Source organism: Diabrotica undecimpunctata, chromosome 5 (assembly GCF_040954645.1).
Source record: "Diabrotica undecimpunctata isolate CICGRU chromosome 5, icDiaUnde3, whole genome shotgun sequence".
NCBI lineage: Eukaryota > Metazoa > Arthropoda > Insecta > Coleoptera > Chrysomelidae > Diabrotica > Diabrotica undecimpunctata.
In genome coordinates, this window is record NC_092807.1 from 125,079,734 (window position 1) to 125,105,514 (window position 25,781).

General features: G+C 34.7%; 1 protein-coding gene across 2 annotated transcripts in view; it reads right to left on the reverse strand.

Annotated features, from left to right (window-relative positions):
* The window catches only part of mtgo (miles to go), a 508,417-nt gene that overhangs the window by 262,555 nt on the left and 220,081 nt on the right, over nt 1-25,781 (reverse strand). The window contains exon 1 of one of the 2 annotated variants that reach the window (XM_072532664.1): nt 13,370-13,835. The exons of the other annotated variant lie outside the window; for it this stretch is intronic. Coding sequence (XP_072388765.1) covers nt 13,370-13,520 — 151 coding nt within the window. The 5' untranslated portion in view covers nt 13,521-13,835. Of the gene's footprint in view, nt 1-13,369; nt 13,836-25,781 lie in introns of those variants that run through there. 2 annotated transcript variants of the gene reach the window in all.

Genomic DNA, 25,781 nt, shown 5'->3' on the forward strand with positions numbered 1-25,781 from the left:
TTATTGTTTTAAGTGCCTCATCGTTGTGCCTGATTTATCCTGGCGTTTATTTCTATTTCTGTACCCAGCTACTGATATTAAAGTTTATTTTTTAGGTATAATATTTCTGGAACGCGTCTGTAATCTTATGAATCTTCGTCTTTAATAATTTACAAGTTACACAGATGCAATTTAAGGATAGTTATTGAAACGTCTTCTATTCTCGTTTGAAGAATTTATTGTTTATTGTTCTACTTCTAAAAATTTTGGGCAGTTTCTTTATTATTTTCAAGATGTAAGCCCGCTATCAACTATCATTATTAATTATTATTTAAATGTATAGTTCAAAGTCTAATTTAAAATTATAGTTTAAGTGGTATTTGTTTTCCAAGTAATCTGCGATATGATTAATAAACATATTGTAGATGTTATTTGATCAACCGATATTTTGATTAGTATTTACAAACGTCAATGGATTTCCAGTAACGTCGGGAATCCCATAAGTTTTTTAGTAATTGACCAAATATTTTTAAATTAACATCAGCATACGGGATATTATTATAGAAAAAAAAATCTTAGAAAAGAACACAAACCATATGGGACATGGACATTATACGAAAATAAATATAAAATTAAATGTTACATTTTCTTCGTAGACATATCATTTCCTTTTTGTGCAGGAAAATTTACATCAGAATACGGGATATTATAGAAAAAAAAAATAAATCTTAGTAAAAAAGTAAATGTTACATTGTCTTCGTAGACATATCCCTTTCATTTGTGCAGTTTCAGTTTAAATTGCAAAATTTCATTGTTTGTTCAATATTATTACATATCTTCTGCTCCCATTTACCGAGTTTTAGCTCAGCGTCTGTTTTAACCCTTTAACGGTCCACGGTATATATATTTACCACCTTGCATTTAGTTTCAATATACACACATTTTTTATGGATTATGTGCCTCTACTGTAAGAAGGTCGACTGCGGATACGTGCATCGCCTAAGATTAGTCATGTGGCAACTACGTTGTGAACATTTGAAAGCGGTAAATATTTATACCAGGTTTTATAACGGATATAGTAATTCCAGGGGTTTTTGTTTTGTTTTTGTTTTGAAGTGGTTCTACTAAAAAATTGGGAAAACTATGTAAGTAGTTTGTTTTTTAAAAAAATCCCTGACACATATTAGCTGTTACTTACTAGATGTGCCCTTGCTAATCAAATAAAATACTATAATTTTCGACAAAGAAAATATTTTGAATTTTTTAGCTGATTCAATAGACATAAAATGCGAAATTTCATGTTTTTTCTTGTTTTAGGAATGGAAACCTATAATTTGAACAAAATGAGAAGCGATGAAGGAACAGATGAACACGCTGTGGATTCAGATATTTGCGAAAATAACTCCTAAGATGAGTTGGTAATTTTGCGTCTTTAAGATCCACCTCAACCAGTAGATTATCAGGCTCGAGTAAAAATTAGTACACGCCCAATACTGATACCCCCGCATCAGAATTATATGATTTCTTCAGAAATAAGAATTCTTCATTACAACATCTTATATATCTTCTTCTTATGATGCCTATCCGTTACGGATGTTGGACACTAACATGGCTATTCTGACTTTGTTGACTGCTGCCCTGAAAAGTCCGGTAGTGGTTAAGTTAAACCATTTTCGCAGGTTATGCAGCCAGGATATTCTTCTTAGTCCTGGACCTCTTTTCCCATGAACTTTACCTTGAAGTATGGTCCGAAGTAGGTTGTATCGTTGTTCATTGCGCATTATATGGCCCAGGTATTCTAGTTTGCGACGTTTTATGGTTATGACTAGTTCGCACTCTTTACCTTTATATCTTGTATATAAAACTTTTGTATTTGATCACCCTTTGGTGTAGAGTGTAGTATTAAAACAGGATAATATTCTCTCTATTTTTAAATCATTTACGGACAATAACATTATGCAGGTAATTGTAGATCGAAGCAATTGGAAGAGCTAAAAGCGTTCTTTGGTCTACTAGCTTTGTTTGGGCTCAACAGATTGTTCAATAAAAGGTTGTATTGGTCTAAAAGTATATACTAAAGATTCATTCATATTCAAAGGTTGTACTACGATAAAACAATATATGCCGTTAAAGAGCACCAAACGGGGCTTCAAGTTTGGGCAATTGCTTGCAGCGATACTGGCTATATGGAAGACTATCAAGGCAAATCCGAAAATCCAGAGCAGTTACCTTTAGGCAAAAGAGTTGTTCTAAATCTCCAAAAGGACAGGGAGATTGCTTGTATTTTGATCATTTCTTTTTCTCCTTTCAACTTCTAAAAAGATTATTAGACGACAAACTTTTTGCATGTGAAACATTTAGATCAAACAATTTCCACACGACAAATTGATTAAAAATAAAAATTTATCAATAGGACAATTTAACTATGAGTTTCGTCTGTATTTCTAATTTCATAGACGCTACAAAAGCTCTGTATAAAGAAAATAAAGTGTCCATTAAAATGGGAACAAGAATCATACGAGGCTTCACCACAACAAAAGGGCTCCTGCAGGGTTGTTCCACATCTCCAACGGAACGAATACCTATATACGTTAAGCTTTGCAGACGATCAAGTAGTGATTGCACAAGACCAAGACGACCTCAGCTACATGATGAAGAAACTACAAGAAGAATATACCAAGGCTGGCTAGATATTAACCTCGCGAAAACAGAGTACCTATCTACAAGTGAAGAAGACATAGAAGATCTACAGATTGATGACAACGTAACAATCAAAGAAAAGGATAAATTCAAATACTTGGGGTTTATAATCACGAAAAAGGCAACAACAGAGGAAGAAATTACACAAAGATTAGGACAAACAAGAACAGCAATCCGACAACTTAACTCAGTATGGTGGAATAGACACCTAAATATGAAGACAAAAACACAGATTTATAAAACATTAGTGAGAAGTATTATGACATATGGGGCTGAAAATTGGATCATAAACAAGAAAAACAGCTGTAAGATAGTAGCAACAGAGATGAAATGCCTGCGAAGATGCTGTAGAGTAACAAGAATGGATAGGAGAAGTAATGACGAAATAAAGCAAACAACGTCAATAGAAACAGACATACTAACATACATAGAACAAAAAAGACTAAAGTGGTATGGACATGTAAGAAGAACTAGTGACAGCAGATGGATAAAGAGAATAACCGAATGGAGCCCCATAGGAAGGAGGAAAAGAGGACGACCCCGAAAATCCTGGAGGAACGAAGTAGACGACGCCATGAGTAAGAGAGGCCTAACCGATGGAGAATGGGACAACAGAGAGAGATGGAAACGGTTGAGCGAGGGAAGGCAGTGAATACTGTAGAATCCCTGAATAATATATATATATATATATATATATATATATATATATATATATATATATATATATATATATATATATATATATATATATATATATATATATATATATATATATATATATATATACAATTTAACTTCGCTTCTGCTGCAGATATTACTGTATATAAATGAAAAGACAGAAGTGCGAAACCTGTTGTACTTGATCTGATCTATCAGACACGACAACAGTGCACAAACGAAAAAGAATAGGAAAGGAATATGTGATGTGTCTAAGAGCAATTCACGGCTATAATTGGAATACTTACGGGAGGTGTTGATTTGTTTGACCAGATTCATTCCACATATAACATCGCTTGGAAATCACAAAGATGGTAGATGAAGTTGTTTTACTATTTTATAAATGCAAATTTTATAAATACTATATGTATAAAAACATTCTAGGTCTAGATTTAGATCTAGGGACATCGGTTAACCCCAATAATAACATATATAAGGAAATAAAAAGGCGAATAATAATTGCAAACAGGTGTTATCATGGACTATCAAAGTAGTCCCCGTTCTCACATATGGATCAGAGGCATGGACGCATTTTTGAAAGAAAGGTGCTACGCAAGATATTCGGAGCGGTCTGTGAGAACGGAATATGGAGGCGTAGATATAACTTTGATCTGCAGAATATCTACAAGCATAATTTTGGTGGTAAAGATATTACCACTATAATTAAGCGAAACCGCCTGCAGTGGATAGGACATGTAGCCCGGGCTCCTGAATCGAACATGATTAAAAAGATTCTAATAGCGCAACCCGTGGGAATGAGAAGACGGGGTAGACCAAAACTGAGGTGGATAGACGGGGTAACACAAAATGCCGAAAAGATCGTAGTCGGCAACTGGAAAATGCAAGCAAGGGACAGAACAGAATGGGGTAGAAAGCTTGAGGAGAAGGTCGAGCCCCTCATAGTCAAAAATTCAATTCATTATTAAAGAAAATGTCAAGCTTATAAAAATTGCTCTTTGTAAAAAGTGCTTCGAGCCATTTCATATAAACATGTAACTTGTGAACATTTTTAAAAGAGGTAGCAAAGTAAACATCTTTTATATTTACATATATTTAGACTTGAATAACAACTTGAATAAATAAGTAACAAGTTGGGATAAAACGGTGATAAAGAGATTGTAAGAATATCTATATTTCATAGAAACTTCTAAACATGAAAATAGTGTGGGATACTTCATTCTAAAAAAATGGTAAACTATTTTACCAAGTTTAAGCCTGTTACATTTTGGTTAGTGTAGATTGGTATAATAATTTATCACTCTGTAAAATAAATCCTCGTTATTTTTCTCAACTTTATACTGTGTTACAAGTTATATGGGACTGTAAGAAATAAGAAATACTATTTACCCAAAATAGACTGAGAATTCACCATATCAATAATTTGCCCTATAAAGGGTTAAAATTCCATGCTTAAACAAGGAAAGAGAGAGGACAGGTAACGCTCATTTAATAAACCTTCGCAAAGTGAAGCCTGTTTCGATGTGACCGCTATGTTTTGGTGCCTGTACGTTGCTCAATGCTACCTCTCACAAGGTTACCAGCTCTACTGATTTTTGAGTAGATCTACTGATCTCAACCTAAATTTACTTATTGAAACACTATATCGATATATGTACTAAAAAATATGTAATGATAAAATCATGTTAAAAAACTAATCATTATATCAGTGTTCAATTATAAATTAAAAAAAAATCTATTTATTGATATATATCCATTATTCGAAATCTACTGAAGATTATTGGCAAAACGCAATCTACTTATTGGCAACAAAGAGCACAAAATCGCAAAGAATGGAGGAGTTTAAGGGAGGCCTATGTCCAGCAGTGGACGTGATAAATGAAGGCTGGATGATGATGATGATGATGACTGAAGAAACAAAATATGACCTGGCAACCTTTCTGGTGCCAGTTTAGCCTTCAGTGAATTCCATACGATTACGCTGTTTCTTTGTCTTAGATTCCATTTGTTGCTTGCATAGAGAATCATAGATCTGACAACTGTGGTCTATATTTATCTCTTTCTTCTTTTTGATATATTGTTTACTTTATTTTTCGTCTGTTAGCGGTGTTTACTCCTAATTAACCACATAATCTAACAATTTTAAAAGTATAATCGTTATTCGCGTTTGATATTTTTAATACTCATCAGTTTCTGTTCTGTCTTCTGCAAAAAAGGAGACGTTATATTCTGTAAAGTCTGCTTTGTGTCTTCCAGTATATTATGCATTTTTTATAAAATAAACATCAACCTAGCGTGTATAAGTATGTACAAATGCAGCAACCGTAACAAATGTTAAGAAATCAGCACGGATTTTTCTTTAAATGTCCTGAGATTCTTCGTGCGACGTCAAGATTTCTTGGTAACGTCCTTGAGTGTATACATAACTAGTTGTATACTATCTAGTGAAATTGCGAAAGAAAGTGTAACAAATCTGTATTTTAAATTATTTTTATGGTGAAGGTAGGTACCTATGTATCTTATGACTAGATCGATACTTGGATCGAAAAAATTTTAAAACATTTTTGAGGGTTTCGAGTTTTTACATAATTCTAGTTCCAAAACAACTAGAAAAAACATTTTTTACAAGCAGACTACAAATATTATCTCCCTATTGAATTTGCTGACGAAAAATTTTGAGTAGTGAAACAATGTAAATATTAATAGGTGATGAACGAAGTTGGACATACAAATTTTTTTTCTCAAAATTATATAAATACTCCAGTAAATGATCGTTTTGGAGTGTAATTTTCCTTGTCACGTCGTATTTGCTTAAAAATTTGGATTTAAGTTCCTCTTGCCTCTACTTGACTTTTTGGACTTAAGCCCAGGGTTGCTTTTACTTGGAGTGTGAAAGCCACCTCTTCTCGGAGATGAAAAAACATACGTTTAAAATCAGTATGGAAATGGATAAATTGACTAATTTTAAGCAACATTTTTCCATTCAGTTTTTCACTAAGTCAATACTTTTAGAGTTATTTGCAAGTGAAAATATTCATTTTTCAAAATAACTCAAAAATTAAGTATTTATCGAAAAAAATATTCTTAAGAAAAATGTAGCTTATAATAAAACACAAAAAATAATGTAAATATGAAGTCTGTAGACCCACTAGAAGCATCTGAGTTACAGAGGTTCAAAAGTATCAGTTTTTAGTCCATTTGAATAACAGGTATTTGTATAATATACAGGATGTTAGTAAATAAGTGCAAGAATCTTTATGGTGATTCTGCATAAAATAACAATGAAAGTTTGCTATATAAACGTATATCCGCAAATGCTTCGTTTTCCGAGATACGGGGTATATCTGTAAAGTTATCATATCTATTTTATAAGGCCGAATTCAGACCACCAACACTATAATTTATTGCTAATTTATTACCGAAAGAAAAAAATTATTGCTGTAGCTGTTTCTGAGAAACAGTGGGTATGCCAACTTTTCGTCGGTAAAGCTAGCATAGCGATCCAAAGCTATATCTCGACAAGAAAAAGGGGTACAGGGCCCATCTTGGCGGCATATTTTATTGCTAATTAATTTCTGTTGATTGGTATATTAACCAATCCCCAAAAGTTACCCCATCATCCCCTAGCTCAAAACATACACCCGGGAAGCCAAGATATCGGCCAAAAAACGAACCGCAAGAAATTGATTGCTAATTTATTGTCAAAGTTGTTCATCAAGGAATAATTTACTGCTGCAACCGATTCCGAGAAACAATGACTATGCTACCTTTAGGGTAAAGCTAGCATAGCCCTAACTATATCTCGGTCAGAAAAAGGGTTACAGGGCCCATCTTGGCGACATATTTTATTGCTAATAATTTCTGTTCTATATAACGGCCAATTTTTTTTTAGTTATTGCGTCAGAAAGAAAATACTCGACATTAGGCTAGATCGTAGAAGTAAGCCTTAGGCTATGCCCAACAGAATAAGCAAATCATTATTTATTCATTAAATTCGCATTAAAATGTAGCATTTTCAACTTATATATTAAGAATTTTTATTAAATATAGATTTTTAGTTAATAAATAATTTAAAAATTATAAAAAGACATAGAAAATGAAACAGATTGAATAGATAAGTTCAAGCGCCAGCTACCTATAAGTAATCGATGTTAATTCGAGTGAGACACAACATATTGTGGTGGTACCGGACCACTATATGTTGTGTCCACCGGTGGTATGAAACATCTTCCATCAATCACTACGTTTCTCACCACAGCATTCAACGCAGCTAATCAATGTCTTGTCAAAACTTGGCTTAGATATTATATTAGGCTGCAGTCACAGTAGCGCGAAACTTAGCTATTTGTATAGGTAGTTCAGCGCCCTCTCTCAATAGCATACTGAAATATTATCCATGGTATAATGGTATGCTAGCGCCTAGCTTGTTTAGGCGTCATCTAGACAATCTTTAGTATTTCCTCGGCGAAATAAAATAAAATATACTGCCAAGATAGGCTTTGTAGCCTTTTTCATTACCGAGATATAGCTATGACTATGCTAGCTGCTAGCTTTACCGAGTCGGCATAACCATTGTTTCTCGGAAACGGTTGCAGCAATAAATTTTTTCTGGGAATAAAACTTCAGCAATAAATAAGCAATTAATTTCTATCGGTTCATTTTTTTGGTTTAAAAGTTTTCCGATTTCTCGATTTTTCCGTGAATGAGTTTTGCGCTAAGCGATGACGGGGTAGTTTTTGGAGACTTGTCGATGTACCAATCAATGGCAATTAATTAGCAATAAAATATACCGCCAAGATGGACTCACTAGCCTTATTCAGTGCCGGGATATAGCTACCCTATGCTAGCTTCACCGTAAAATTAGCATAATCATTGTTTCTCGGAAACGGTTGCAGCTATAAATGGTTTCTTGGCGTAAAACTTTGGCAATAAATTATCAATCAATTCCTTGCGGTTCGCTTTTTGGCCGATATCTCGGTTTTAGGGGTGTTTGATTTGACCTAGGGGATGATGGGGTAGCTGTTGGGAATTGGTTAATATACCAATCAACAGCAATTAAATAGCAATAAAATATGCCGCCAAGATGAGTCCTGTATCCCTTTTCCTTGCCGAGATATAGCTATGATTATGCTAGCTTTACCGTAAACGTGGCACACTCACTGATTTTTCTACTAACTACTCACTACAACAATATTTTTTTTCTTTTCGTAACAATTAGCAATAAATAGTGTTGATCTCAATTTGGTCTTATAAAATGGATATGCTAAGTTTACAGACATATACTTATACGGGGTGTTGATTTTTTCTTACAAGCCGGTTAAGATAAGCAAATTAAATTTTTTGGATTTTAAGAGATAGTTATTGAGCATTGTTAACCATAAACTTAAGAATCTTATACTCATCATTGGAACGCATACAGGTAATGGTCTCAATTAAAAAAAAATGGTACGACACTAAAGATATTTCAAATTAAAAACCATTTTTGAATTCTTGTGAACAGTGCTGTGGAGGACGAAAGCGGCGAACCCATAATGGGAAAATACCCAAGAAGAAATATTAACGTTTTCATATTAATCCAATAAGAGATAATTCAAAGCAATTTAATCTATAGAATAGACATTTTATTAGCATGTAAAGTCTAAAGTAGTTCTAGTACGAACAGTATAAAGAGATCGAAATACTAAAATGCTAGTAACAAATATATCTTGAACAATAAATATTATATTCCTACTAAGTAAAAATAAAAAAAGACTTGAAAACAATTTGGTCATAAACCGCATTTAAATTGATGCAGTAATAACATCAGAACTTTAATTTTACAATCTTAATTCTCATAAGTGGTGACTAAATGAGTAAATGAATGTTTTGTTCCTTATTTCTAAAATTGAACTTGCGTGACATAAGTTCTACTTAGCGTGGTAATTAAGTATTATATTAATTATATGATTAACTAGGATTATCTAACTTAATTTATATATGGCAATATTCATTACTAAAACTAGTTTGGCTTATATAGATTTTTTTTTAGTTTGGCTAAATTAAAGCGTATGAAAATAAGCGTGTTACCACATCCGTACAAACTGCTTACCAAAATAATTACGAACAGACTATCAAATAAGTTCGATAGTTACCAGTCTGTTGACCAAGCAGGATTTTGCAAGTTATAGTGCCATAGAACACCTACAGACCATATGGGCACTCATCGAAAAGTGTAACGAATACAGTAATCCTCTTAATTTGGTATCTGTGGATTACAATAGGGCATTCGATTCCATAGAAGTCTGGACCGTATTAGAAGCAATGAATAAAGCAAGCATTGATTCCAGATATAGAATACTCATAAAAACTACATATAAGTACGACAATGTAACTATGCAAATAAACGTAAAGTTTATTAGAAATACCCGTCAGAAATACTCAAATTACTGGATGAAAGGGGAATTTCAGCACTACACAAAATATTTAACTTAATTTATGAAACTGGCTGCTATCCTCAACAGTGGTTACGCTCTACCTTTATTCCCCTGCCCAAGAAAGTCAATGCAAAAAGATGTGAGGATCACAGACTCATTAGCCTGATGAGTCACACTTTAAATATATTCTTAAAAATACTACATCAAGGATTATACAAAAAAATGTGAACGGGACATCAGTGACTCCCAGTTCGGGTTTAGGCAAGGTTTAGGAACACGAGAAGCAATAGTAGCAACACAGGTGCTGGTCCAAAATTGTTACGATCAGAAGAAGGATGTGTTCCTATGCTTTTTAGATTACCAAAAAGCGTTTGATCGTGTCCACAAGTTAATGCAGATCCTCAAGAAAGTTGATATAGACCAAAAACATAAGATGCATTGAAAACTTGTACAAGCATCAAACGGCACAGTTAAAAATAGACAATTCTATATCCAAACCCATACATATAAGAAGGGGCGTTCGACAGGGATGTGTGCTTTCCCCTCTTTTATTTAACATTTATTCGGAAGCCATATTTCAAGAGTCTTTGGAGGATGAAAAGATGGGAATCAAAGTGAATGGAATATTGATCAACAACATACGATATGCTGATGATGGTGTCTTAATTTGTGACAACATAGTCGATCTTCAACAACTTGTCACTATAATCGGAGAATACAGTAAGCGAATGGGATTAGAGATTAATACCAAAAAAACCAAATTTATGATCATCTCCAGAAACTTGGATGCACTTGAAAACTCCACCATAACACTGAATACTAAGCCCATTGAAAGAGTGAGTAAATTTAAATACCTGGGATCGTGGCTTTTTGAAGACTGGGCATCGGACAGGGAAGTAAAATGTCGCATTGAGCAAGCTCGACAAGCTTTCATAAAATTCAAGAAGGTACTGACTTGTTCAGAGTTCGATCTTCAACTGAGACTAAGGTTTAAGCTTTCGTAAAATTCAAGAAGGTACTGACTTGTTCAGAGTTCGATCTTCAACTGAGACTAAGGTTTACTAAGTGCTACGTGTGGTCAGTGCTGCTATATGGCGTAGAGGGCTGGACACTCAAAACGAGGGATATAAACAGATAAGAAGCTTTCGAAATGTGGCTCTATCGCCGTATCCTAAAATTACCATGGACAGCGAAAATCACAAATATAGATGTCCTTAAAAGAATAAACCAAGAACGTCAACTTTTCGAAACCATCAAGAAAAGGAAAACGGCGTATCTAGGTCACATCATGCGAAATGAAAAATACCAGTTCCTCCAACTTATAATCGAGGGTAAAATTGAAGGCAAGAGAGGAATGGGACGCAAGAAAATGTCCTGGCTCCGAAACATAAAGCAATGGACAGGGATTAACGACATACAATCTCTGATACATATTGCAAGAAATAGTTAATTAATGGATTGGCATCTGAAGAAGAAGAAATAAACGTAGCAAAAGGTTCAACAACAAGCAAAATAAGAACGGAAAGAGAAGTAAGACAGGAAGACAGGGAGACCCTCTCTCCAAAATTATTTATTTTTATATTAGATGTGTTTAAGAAGATTGGGAACAACGCGGAATTAAAATCAATGACAGATTTTTAAATCATCAAGATTTGCCAATGAGATAGTAGTCATAAGTAACAATATAGAGGAACTACTCTAACTGCTAAAGGAGCTTGTACAAGGAACAAGAATCTGCGAGAATCGGTTTAAAAATGAATTTAAATAAAACAAAAGTCATGTCAAATGGAAGTGAGATCGAAAATGTCAAAGAGTATACCTAGGTCGAAATGTGGTGTTACAGACGTATTTTAAGAATTTCATGGGTGGATCGTGTGACTAATGTTGAGGTCCTACGTAGGCAAGGAATGCGAGATTATTAACACCATCAAAGAGCGCAAACTAGAATATCTTGGCCATGTTATGAGGAATGAACAGAGATACGGCTTGTTGCAACTCATTCTTCAGGGCAAGGTATTTGGAAAGAGAGGACCAGGGAGAAGAAGAATATTTTGGCTTCAAAACCTGAGAAAGTGGTTTAATACATCGACAACCGGACTATTCAGAATAGCAGCAAGCAAAGTTAGGATAGCCATGTTGATCACCACCAGCCGGAACGGATAGGCATCGTAAGAATAAAGAATACCTAGGTCACATGACCAAACGGCAGAGATAACTAGAAGGATCCGAATGACATGGCAACAGTGGGAAGACTCAAGAGTTGCGTTCAAAAACAAAAATATAGGTACCAATAAATTTAAAGAAAAGGATATTCAACAGTTGTATCCTACAAGTTATGACCCGTGGAATGAAGACCGTGATACTTACAGCGTTATCAAGCCAATCGATTAAGTGAACACAGAGGACCATCGAACGAGCTATGTTAGGAGTTTCTCTGAGAAAACATATATGAAATAAGAACGTACGAAGCAGGACGAAGGTGGAAGATGTAGTTGGAAGAATTGCGCAAATGAGATGGAGTTTTTCATAGGAAACATGGCACGACAAAACAACGAAAAATAGACGAGAAACATTATACATTGGAGACCACAAAAACGGTGGCTAGACGACATCAAAGCAAAGGTGAGGAGCAACTGGCACCAAATAGCACAAAACAGAAGAGTGGAAACTCATGGGGAAATCTTTGTCCAGGAGTGGATGTAAACAGGTTGAAGAAGAAGACTAGACAGCGTCTATTTAAAAATCTAATGAATAGGCTTTATATAGTATGAACGTATGTATGTTTCATCCCTTTCATTCCATAGCAATTCTGTAAAGAATGGGAGGAACTGTCGTGTAAAATGAATTCCAGTGAAGACGAATAAAAAGCTGAAATCCATGAGTTTTGTTTGCACCCCATACTAAAGCACATTTTTTAAAATTTATAGTGTTAAAAATTAGAAATACTAGTAATACGAGTTTAAAAGAGTTACTGAAATGACCTAAAAGTAGCAAACAAAAAGGCAGAGAGTATTTTTAATAAAATCAGGAAAGCAATCTTTTGCAGCTTTAGTGTTTATGCAGCAAGTGGAAAAAACCAAGTTATCAACAAGTGGTTGTATGTAGTAGGCCTAGAGAGCATCCGAAAGAATATTGGGAATTTTTATCAAAAAAAATTATAAATATTTGATCATTTAATAATAGTTCGTGCATTACCTACTATTGAAAACATTTCTTGTGAATTTTTAAAAAGTTTGGTAAAACGATAACAGGTATGTTTATAGTTTTTAAAAACAGTGTAAGTTATTACCACGATCGATAGTACAAGAAATCTTTGCAAACTAACTCGTATTTTAGGTTTTTACACTCACCTTGAAAGCTAGGAACTTATAACAGTAAAACAACCAGATTGCTTTTTGCACAGACTAGATTAGATACTTATAAAGGTGAATGTGTAAAATATTAAATATTGATTTTTGGTCATACAATCGTAAACTATATTACATTCTGAATCTTATACTAGTAAAACTTTTCAGAAGTGACAAATTTAATTGCGGTTTCTATATTTCTTAAGGCAAGTACATCTCACATAAAGAGAAAAAGGGGATCTGAAGTTTGCTTACCGAAATCACCCATAGCACAGACGTGCGCCGGGCACATTTCCGGGTGTAAGTAGTACTGATTTTCCTGGTAGTAATCACCATATGGGGAATGTACGGGTCCGCAGTACATCTCTGCATTCTGTTGGGGTTCAACGCCTTGACTGGCCACCATAACACTGCGTGGTCGTATAACTCCACGTCTTTGACGCCCGAAATCCCGCTGAGACACTTTGTCGCACTTTTCTCACACTTTTTTGCCTCCTAAATAGAATAATATTTCTCTGTTGGTTCACTGAAACACTGTTCACCGTGTTAGCGTAAACGGTTACGTGGACGACCGCATGCCTCGGATTTGTGAAAGGAGTGTTGAGCCTAGTCAGCTCTCTCGCTCGACAAGTAAAAAAATAAAAAAAAATGTGATAATTTTGGTGGAATGAAAACGCGCTATCAGCGACCAGGCGCTGGTTAAACTGAACGGACCGCGAACTACAAGGATCTTTGCTCGGAGTTTTCTCTCTGCGAGGAGAGGTGAAGCGAGCTTGCGGCGTTGCCGGCCGTATTCGTTGATCGGACAATAGCCTGAAATATATAACGAGATTTGTAAACCGTGAAATAACGATGGATAATTGTTTAGCGACAAAAATTTACGATGCGAAACTGAAAGATCTCACAAAAAGAGTATATGCGTGTCCAGTTGGTCGGAACAATGTATTTAATCATGACTACTTACTGGGCACAAATCCAAAATACATTTTATTTTACTAAATCTATTTCAATTCACAGTTAATTCAGTTATCCAGCAACTCCATATAATTACCTTAATTCTTATTCTACCTCATTTTTGAATTTTCATTAATAGTCGTTTTAGACTTATTTTAGACGTAATTAGACTTACCAGAAATAGCGATAATTGAATTTTCTATAAAATACGGTTGGTTAAAACTGTTTTAATTTATTACCCATGCTGCAGAATAGCAATAAATACAAAAAGGGGAAAACAAGCCTTTTCTTATTTAATGTTTTTCAACAACTTCGATTACACGTAGTACCTTCATAAATCGCCTAAAAAATATCTGTAACATAATAAAACAGTCCACCACATTTCATTAAAATCAATTAAATGGATTTAAAACTATTCCATATAGAAAATTACTTTAGAATTGATATCGTACTATTTGGGCGGCCTAAGGAATATTTTAAAATTATAATAAACAATTTTTTGGCTTATAAACAATTAGAATATTTAGGTAACTATTATCCGGAAGGCTGCGAATAGTGCGGCTGCGTTGAGAAGGGTGATGCCCAACATTGGGGGACCCAAATCCGAAAGGAGGAGGGTCTTACACGGTGTTGTACAGTCGATCGTCCTCTACGCGCCACCAGTCTGGAGCAAGGCGTTAGAGATAACGGCCTATAGGAGGCTCATGACACACGTGGACAGAACAAGTCTATTGCGAGTGGCATGCGCCTACAGGACTGTGTCTAAGGTAGCCTGGTGGACCATCACTGGATGTGTTCCGTTGCATGTTTTGGCGGTGGAACGAAAAGAGCTCTATGAGAGAAGAGGCCCAAACCTTACTGTGGCCGAGAGAAGACAGGAAAAGGAAAGGTCAATTGAAAGATGGCAAGAAGAATGGAACAACACGGAGGCACAGTGGACGAAAATGCTGATCCCGAACATAAGAGATTGGGTGGACTGTGGCCACCGGCGACTGGATTTTTTCCTGACGCAGGTGCTCACAGGACAAGGGTGTTTTAGGGCGTACCTCTCTAGGTTAGGAAAGGCTGACACAGATGAATGCCTATACTGTGGATACTCGGACACTGTGACACATACGAAGTTAGATTGCAGCACATGGATAAGTAGAAAGGAATAGAAGGGAGAGAGAGAGACAGGTGTTAATTTTGTTACAGTGAGAGAAATGATTGAGAGAATGATTGAAAATAAATCAGGTTGGACTAACATACACAGCTATATCCGTGTAGTGATTAAGAAAAAGGAAGAGGAAGAAAGACAGCTGGACCAACGGCAAAGGTAAGAGTAAAAGATGCTGAAAGTTGAAGCTAGAAAAGTGGGTCAGACTGTATGAGTTAGAATGCGTGAGTTAAACTGAGGGGAAGGAGGAAATGCCCGTCTGGGAGTGATGCCGTACCAAGAGCGATGATTGTCTTCTACGCGCTACCTGGAACGAGACAAGCAGCCTACTTGCTGATGAATGGAGTGTGGGCGTGTATGAATGGAGAATGAATTAACGCAGCGGCGATTCCGCTTCCGGATCGTTGGATGACAGAGGACGGTCTGGTTTAGCAGGTAGGCGTTCGGCGTAGACTTGGCGACTAGAGGGCATTTTAAAGTACCTCGGGAACTATCGCCGGGAGTACGAAGAAGAAATCCTGCACTAAGGTCAGTCAGGCGGTGTCCTGGACTGAGATGTCTTTTGAAGATTCCAGCCCCCCCCTCTACAAAGGAGAAAAAAATAGCCCAGAGAAATAAGCAAAAAAAGTACCCTGTTTGTGACGGTGAACCGGCCAGGCAAACGACACTTGTTTTATATATGGATCTATATAATAACTATAATATGGACCTCTGTAACAAAATTATATATGTTTCCTGCAGTCGACTTTTTGGAATTAATTATTAACAAATTAAGGTCAAAAACGGTAAATTTTCGCTTTTTTCGTCTATCAATAAAAAGTAAAGCGTTTGAAATTTGAAAGGAGAAGAAACTTATAAATCATATAAAAACCTTCAAAATGGTTTTCTAAACGTTTCTATCCTTGTTTGTTGCTTAGAAAGTTGCAAAATAAGTCAAAAATTTCGGTTTTTAATAAATGTTGATAGCTTTTTTTAAAATAAACCTTTATATTACACACAAAGTCGATAGGTCAAAGAGTTTAAAAGTTATTTAATTTGTTTATCCCAAATTAATTTTTTTTGCAATAATATAAGTCAGAAAATTAAGTAGGTATATTAAATATATGGATAGATTCTAAAAGAAGAAGATTTATTCTATTAATATTATTTACAAAAAAAATGAGAAAAAGTAATTTTAAATATTGCAAAATAATTTGGCAAAAACATGTCAATTTTTTGTTTATAAACAATTAAAATAACTCTATGACCATTGACTGCAAAACACTGATTTTTTTATATTTTGACAGCTTGAATTTTTTTACAAATTTAAAAGGAAAAAAAGTTAACCTAAGACACTTTGGGACGAAGTTAGTGTCTTTTTTATAAATTGATAGCAGCTCTGTTTATAACAATTAAGACCTTATTAGGGTCATCTGAAAGAACGTTCTTTAAGATTTTAACGTGAAAAATTCGAAAAGGATTGTATTTTATTGGAATCGTTCACAAAGCTTGTGGGGGGGGGGAGGAGCTGTTAACTGTATCTATGTTGCTTGTTTATAGATTTCGAGCTTCCCTTTTTTAATGTATATATGTACTTTTTACGTATTATTTAAATAATTAGGTTGTTAATATTATGGAAGCGTTCAGTGGCGTACGAAAATCTTTTTTAAGGGGTCTTACTAAAGAAATATAATACCAACTTTCTCGTTTACATTTTTAATTCTCTTTCACCTGATATGGCATGTTATATATCTAATAAGTAATAAATTAAAAATAAAACACTCGCAACAATAATAACACATTTTACCATTTTATTATGAGGATATTAATCCCTAGACAGTTTTATTTAGCAAAAATAAAATTGGTACCTATCTTACTTGAAAGTACAGTAAATACTTACTGCTAACTGTTGGTGCAAAGTGAATTATTATTTTTATCATGAATTGTCTTTCGTGTTGTTTCCTGTTTTCCGTGAATTCACGAAGTCACGAAATAGAAAACACTGTATTTTATTACATTTTTCGTTTCTATTTATAATTTTTGATCCGATATAATATTATTGTCTTCTATGTTTTTTTTTATTATTGTTTTGAAGCTATTTTTGTGAGATCTTAATACAATTTACTAGTTTTAGCCACAATTTCACTTTAAAATAAGTTTATTTTGATGTTTAGATTTCCGTAAATTACATTATTTTTTTATCTAAAATATATTGTTACATCTTGTAAAATATTTATTTCGTAGAGTAGGTTATATATTAAAAGGTAATAGGTAGCAGTTAAGGTAATATTTAGCGATGAAGCTCGCATATCCAGTGCAGGAATATTTAACTGACACAACGAACTAGGTTGGACTGACTCAAATCCTCACTTAGTTCAGGGGATCAGGAGGAAAGAGAGATTCGGTTTCAACGTTAGTGTTTTGTTAAGCATAATAAAATCGTTTATCTTGTATTTGATAATAAACTAACTGCTGCCGGATATATACGTATCTTAAAAACGAATTTAAATAACATTTTTAATGAGAAATACATATTTGGCCGAGGGGAATACATTTTTGTTTTAATAAGATGGAGCACCTGTCCATAATGCCATATTTTTTGGAAATTATTTAAATAAAAAAAAATCGGTTGCCTGTAAAGTCGGTTTTACGGGCGAAGATTTTACGTGACAACGTCTTTTTCTCGGTAGAATATTTATTGATATGAATATTATTAAATTGCACAATAGGAACAAGGAATTGAATGAAAATAAGAATTGCACAAATTTTAACTATAGAAATATATTTTGTTTACTAAAACATTGTACATGTAAACTTAAACTTAACTAATTTCTATTTGAGTGATTTTGTTGAGGATAGGACGATGATAGGAGAAATATGAAATGAAAGGAAGTGTTTCTGCTGTAATGTGTCTTGAACGCCAAGAACGCTCGAGAAAGACAGAGACACAAGCACGGAAGCACGCACCGATTCAACGCGCCTAATTCTCTAGTGCTGCGCGCGCAGCAGACCGATCATGTTTGAGTGGGAGAGAGACGCAAGGCATTCGCCGGTCCGGCGGGCCTCTCTCTCGTTCGGTGACTCACTGTAACAGACGTGAGCGGGCGTTACACTTTTTCATGAATGACTCCGAGCCACAACCTAATTTAAGACGTTGTTACGTCAAAATTTCATAATCGTTGGATTGGAACTTATGTTTCTTTACTTGTTCACCAGAACTAAATCCTCCTCATTTTTTTATTTTGTGATTTTAAAAAACAGTATTTATAAAACTGGCTTTAATACTACGGAAGAATAATTCCAAAGCATTCATCAAGCATTTAGAAAAATAAAGGCAATGGATATACTCAATAAAGTAAGATCTCTAAGAAAAAGGTGTGTATTATTATTATAATAATTATAATAATGGAGGCATTTTGAATATTTATATTTATTATTTTAAATTTTTGTAAAATTAATTCTAGTTGTTCCTTTGTGTATTATTGTTTTTTTTATGTTTATTATACGAGGATAGATTGATATTAAGCTAGCCTTTGATAGATGGCGCTACTTGATACCGAATTGGTTTCGGTGTTGATATTTGCCATTCATGACATGACGTCTGTCAAAATTTTAAGTTTTAAAAACAATTAGTTTGGTTTTTACACACGTCAAAAGCAAGCAAATTTTGTGTTTTCGGAGAAATGGAAAAAGTCGAGTATCGTTCGGTGATTAAGTTCCTCCATAAAAAGGGTAAAACGAATGTGCAAATCAAAGCCAACCTGGACGAAGTTTATGGTGAGGTTGCACCTTCGTTAGCAACAGTAAAATTTTGGAAAGTTGAATTTGTTCGTGGTCGTACGAGTGTTTTTGATGATGAGCGTCCCGGGAGGTCAAATGAAGTCACCACGTCGGAAATGATCAACAAAGTCCATGACATGATTATGGCAGATCGTCGAATTAAGCTCCGCGAGTTAATAGAGGTCCTAAACATTTCCTACGAATGCGTACACTGTAACGATGCTCTGATCGTTTAACAGTTCGAACCGTGGGAGTGTCAATATTTGCGCATCCACTTCTACAACCTGACGGCGTAGTGGGATTCAAACGGCTATTTAAGGCGTGTGAATAGCGGAATTAGACAGTTTTGTAGCTAGCGCTCTAGGCTCCCTGACTCGCCGGTGTAGTGAACCAGCGAGCCATTCTGGACAGAGATAGTTCCGTATTGAGGATCATACTCTGTCCCTAACCAAGCGGAACCCATCGGTATTGCGTATTGAGCATTACCGTGGATCTGCACAGAACCAACCGGGACAGAGATTTCCGTATTGAGGATCATACTCTGTCCTTAGCCAAGCGGAACCCGTCGGCATTGTGTATTGAACATTGCCGTGGGTCTGCACAGCTAAATATTTTGTTTGCGAGCATATTCGGAGCTTTCGCTGAATTGAAGCGAAAGCGAGTATATTAGTAGTACTAATTAATTTCTTTTCTTTTATAGACGTTTGCCGGGGAATTCATTCATCGCGGGACCCAGACGGAAACGTAGAATTCATTTTATTTTTGTTTTATAAGCATACAACGTAGAATTCCTTTTTTTAGTTTTTATTTATTGTATATATATATACTTAATAGATTTATTTTTATTTCAAACCTGTGTTTTACTGGGTCTGTTGCCCCGAAAGAGCTACCCATCACAAACTGGCGCCCGAGCAAAAATTAATAACATGCCGACAGATAAAGACACAGACTCAGTAACAGGTACGTCGTGGATAAACCGACATGTAAATAAAATTCACCATCATTTGGACATGAAAAAGCTATCCGCGCGATGGGTGCCGCGTTTGCTGACAGTCGATCAAATGCGTGACCACTTCGGAGACGCGTTTGGCGATGATACGGCGCGATCTGAAGGATTTTTTTCGCCGATGTATCACCGTTGATGAAACCTGGGTGCATTATTACAGACCGGAAACCGAAGAACAGTCGAAATAGTGGCGCAAACGCGGCGAAGAGTCGCCGAAGAAGGCAAAGAGTGCACATTCGGCCGGCAAAGTGATGGCGACTGTTTTCTGGGATGTGAAGGGTATCATCCACATCGACTACTTGGAAAAAGGAAAAGCAATCAATGGTGAGTACTACGCAGCATTATTGGACCGATTCGATGCCAAATTGCGTCGAAAACGACCCGGTTTGGAACGAAAAAAAGTGCTCTTTCACCAAGACAATGCACCGGCTCACCGATCGGCCGTCGCCATGGCAAAATTAACCGAATTGGGCTATGAATTGGTCAAACACCCACCGTATTTCCCAGATCTTGCCGCCAGCGATTTTTTCCTTTTTCCAAACCTAAAAAATGGCTCGGAGGACGCCGTTTCGCAACAAATGATGAAGTCGTCGCTGAAACTTCGGCCTATTTTAAATAGCTCGAGCAAAAGTACTATTCGGATGGGATAAAAAATTGGAACATCGTCTTACTAAGTGTATCGAGCTAAATGGGGACTATGTTGAGAAATAAATCGATTTATTTCCAAAAAACTTGTTTTTTCTATAAAAGTCTAGTTTTATATCAATTCACCCTCGTAATGTTAATATTTTCGTAAAATTAATTCTTACTGTTAAGTAGCTTTTTGTTACTGGTAGATGTGTTATTTCCATTTTCTAAATTGATTGATCTTATTTCTGGTAAATTAAGCTATGAATTATTATCCCCATAATAAAATGTTAGAATGTGTTACTGAGTGTTTTGTTTCTAAGTGTCTATAGCGTGATGTCAAATAAAGAATTTATTTGCAAAGTAGCTCCAACGGCTGAAAATAGATATATAACATGTTGTATCAGGTGAAAGAGAATTAAAAATGTAAACGAAAAAAGTCAAAATATATAGGGTCACATATAAAAAAAACATAAGTTGGAATTATATTTCCTTAGTAGTGAGATCCCTAAAAAATTTCTCGTACGCCACTGAACGTTTCGATAATATATATATATATATATATATATATATATATATATATATATATATATATATATATATATATATATATATCAAAATTTTTTTTAAATTTTTCTTAATAAAGAAGATATTCAACCCTGTCGTTTTTAACATTTCTCAATAATCGCCCTGTATCTCGCTAATGTGGGGAGCGATTGATGATTTGATTAGATAATCGTTACCTTAACGAAAAAAGAAGTAATGACATCTAAACTACTTTTTTTCTATCTCCTCTAGTTTTTGGTATACCCTGCACAACATACTAATTTGGTACACCCAGTACAGATTATATATTTTTTCTCAAATATTTTAAACATATGTGACGGAAATGGAAATTTTAGTGCTCTCAAGTACCAAGTACAAAATGTAGTTATCTTTTGTCTTTGTTCTCTAAGATCAATGCAATATTGATATCTGAAATAACATTTTTCTTTAAAAGAAAAGAATAGTTTTCTCTATACTAAGAACTAATTTTCATAAATATCTGGAAGACCAAATACATTTATCAATGAAGATGATGACCGGCTGTGTCCCACACAGGTCACACGATACCCGACAAATGGGTCAAGGTTAAGTGTTTTTTTAATCAGTAGGTGCCTCTTAACATATTTATATGGTAAGGTGTTTTAAAAATTCTTAAAATACTTGATGGTCTGTAAGTACGTAAACCATACAATAAATGATAAATATATAGTAAGGAGGTCTAGATATGTGTTTTATAGGATTTGAATATTCAAATAATTTTAGATGTGAGTCAATATGAGTTTATACAAGCAAAAATAAAACAGAAAACGTTTATTTTGATTTACACTACATGCAGAATGGTCATTACTAGTGGTGGCCGTACCTCAGCATTGGCTTACCAAGACGGGTGACCAGGTACGAAGTGCCGAAGTTCGCTATCCGAGGACCGAGACCAGAAATTTTTGCAATTTCTAATTTAATCAAACCGCCATTGTGCTTCGGAAGACACGTGAAGCCGTCGCGTCGGTCTCGGCTACGTATATATCTCAGTGGCGGCTTTTGGGGGTAGGCAGGATAGGCCGGGCCTACCCAATAATTTTAAGAGCTTTAAAATGGAAAAACATATATTCAAAAATTATGTTAATGCATGTAAATAACTTTTAAAATATCATTAATAGGCCCGATGGAAACTGGCCGACCCAGCTCACATAAGATCCCCGTACAAAAAGCGTTTGAAGTTAAGCAACTTGCCGGACAACGATTTATATTGTCGTGTTTATGCTTGCTGTTTAGGCACCAGACGATCGGGCCTACGTCGACCATCGTTGTCACTTGTAACGTAATTATCGAATTGTAATATAAATTTTCTTTTAAATTATGATAAAAAAATCTATAATTGTAACATATTTTTAAACAAACAACACAATTGCAAACAAGTGCACGGTTGCCCAAAAAAATTTTAAAAAATTCGTAAAATTCCAAAAAAAAATCACATTTACATGATTTCTATATCTCCTGATTGTATGCAACTTATAATGGCAATACTGTCGCCAAGCATTAGTTCAATTTTCAGTTATCTGTTATTACTAGTTGCACTAGTTGTTTGGCCGATCGAGATTTTTTCAAATTATTCTTGGAATAGTGAGATCGTTTTATAACTGATACATAAAAATGAGTTTTTCTGACGCTTTACCAGGTTGCAGTAATATTAATGTTGATAGTGAGTGTTTGGACATTGTTGTTTCACTATTGGAATCGCCATTATCTAGAAGAACTGAAGTTGATAGAAAAAAAATTATTATGAATGAAAGGCCTACTCCAACATTGCGTATTGACCAAAAAGATGGGAAAAAGGTGCGTACTTTTAATTGTTCTTGGTATGATGTCTATAAATGGTTGTCTGGAAGTATTACGAAAAACAGACTATATTGTTGGCCGTGTTTGTTATTTTCTAATAAGAAATGTGTATGGAATTGTGAAGGATACTTTGATTTAAAAAATATATCTGCCTCCTTAAAAAAACATTCCAGTTGCAAGGAACATTTAAGTAATTTCCTGTCCTTTAAGGATGTACAGAAGAGGGCGTTTTCTGTTCGCGATTTGCTAGATGAAAAATCAAAAATCGCAAAAATTAGATACAAAGCAGAAGTTAAAATGAACAGAGAAATCATTAAAAAATTAGTTTCTTTAACTTGTACTTTAGCGAAACAGGAACTGGCTTTCCGTGGCCACAACGAATCCGATGATTCCCTAAATCCTGGAAATTTTAAAGCGATTTGGGAATTAATATTAAAATCAACTCCAGAACTAAATGATTACTGGTAGAAAAAAATATATTTCAGAGATATCTCAAAAACGATACAAAACGAACTAATCGATCTAGTGAAAGACGAAATTCATATTTTTATCGAGAACGCCATAAATAACTCCACATTTTTTGCATGCATTCTTGATGAAACAACCGATATTACTGAAAGGGCACAATGTTCAATAGTATACAGATTAGTGGACACAAAAGGCGTTGTTCAAGAATATTTCTTAGGTTGTTTTGATCTAGGGGAAGACCGAAGTGCTCCAGCGTTACGTGACTTACTGTTTAGTGTAATCGGTAAATTTGACTTTAAAGCTAAATTAATTGCTCAAACCTACGATGGAGCTAGTGTTATGTCGGGACAACTTAATGGACTTCAAAAATTAGTGAGAGATTCTGCACCATTAGCAATATTTACCCATTGTTTTGCTCACCGCCTCAACTTACTTTTACAGCAAAGTTGCTCCAACATTACAACAGTCAAAATATTTTTCTCAACGCTTCAAGGTATTCCAGCTTATTTTCACCAATCGTCCAAACGGTCCTATTTTTTAAATAAAATACTTGGAAAACGAATTCCCACAAATAGTAAAGTAATATGGAATTCAAATGCAAAAGTAGTATATGCTGTGTCACAAGAAAGAAAAAAATTGTTACTTTTTCAGGTTAAAGTCTTTCAGGACATAATGAATTGCCCAGAATCAAATGCAAAATCAATTAGGCAGGCAGATGGTTTTAAACGTAAGTTGGAGGACTTGGAATTTGTATTTTTATTAAATGTTTTTATTGATATATTTCAACAAAACAGCTCTTATACAACATCTTGCAGAAGAAAAATAATGATGTTCAATTGTGTGCCAATTCAGTGTCCAGATGTGTTGCAATGTTAAAGAGCTGGAGAAAAGACCTTACATTTTCTAACCATTTCAACATTGCTGTTAGCGAAACTAATTTTAAACCCATCTTAAGTCGTAGTGAATTTTATATTTTACCTGGTAGTTTATCTAATAACGGAGATCAAAGTTTTTTGGAGAAAGCTAAAACTAAATTTAGAAGGATCTTTTTTGAGATTTTGGACAATATTATCACTCAATTAGAGCAACGTTTCTCGGATAACAAAAAGTTTCAATTTCTGGAATTGGGCGATACTAAAAAGATTCACAGAATATGGCGCTTAATTTCCACAAAAAGCTTTGGACTCATTGATGGATACATATGAACCACTTTTTAATAAATCTTTATTAAAAACATAAATTCTGTTTTTAATAAATCTTTATTAAAAACAGAACTAGAAATGATTTTTTCTGCTATTCATCGTGAAAATTTTCACGATAAGAGTTTGTTAGAACTAATTAAAAGTATGTTTGATAACGAAACCAATGGCATTCTTCCTGAAAGCTGTAAGTTATTTTGTTTACTTGCTACAATATCTGCAACAAGCGCTTCAGTTGAAATAACTTCCTCCACTTTAAAGTGAATAAAGTCATCTCTTCGAAATATAATGACGCAAAATGGGCTTTCATCACTGTCTACTGTATCAATCCAGAAAGACATTCTTGCTCAGTTAATGGAAACGGGCGACACATTTTATAAACGAGTAATTGACAAATTTGCACAAAGCAAAGAGAGAAGAATAAACCTGCTCTATAAATAATAAAATATGTTTGTAATCTATGTGTATATTTTAGTTCATAATTTTATTTAGTTTACAAATAACATAATTAAATGTAAGTCTGTTACAGTTACCTTATAATTTTAAGAATTTTTATAAATAAAAATAAATTTATATTTGCATATTATGTAAAATAAAAGAGATTATAGAAAGAGAGAGACAACAGGGGTAAACAAGAGCAATATAAGCAACAGAGAGAAAAAACAACGAACAGAAAAAGAGAGGCTGCGCGCGCGAGATAACGGTCTAGAAAAGCCGAGAGTGGGTTTAGTTGGTAGGCATTGTAACACGGATTCATCCGGAGGCAAGGCCCCCAGGGGGAATATATATATGTTTTCAAATATTTTAAGGGGGGGGACCCATCCTCTGGATCCGCCACTGATTAGACACAGCTATATGTAATTTGCTGGCTTGGCCTACCCAAAATTTTACCACATCAGCCGTCACTGATATATCTTTAAGTCATTCTAGGGACGTTTGCGAGATATGGTAACCCTACAAACACTAGAACTGAGCAGGGTTACATGAATGGAAGATGTACAATAAGCCAATTAGCGGAAGTAAACTTATCTTGAAATGTCAATATATCATCTTTAGTTTTTTATGTCATTCTCTTCGGTTTGTGCTTGAGTGCGTTTAAGGTAGGAGTAGTGTTAG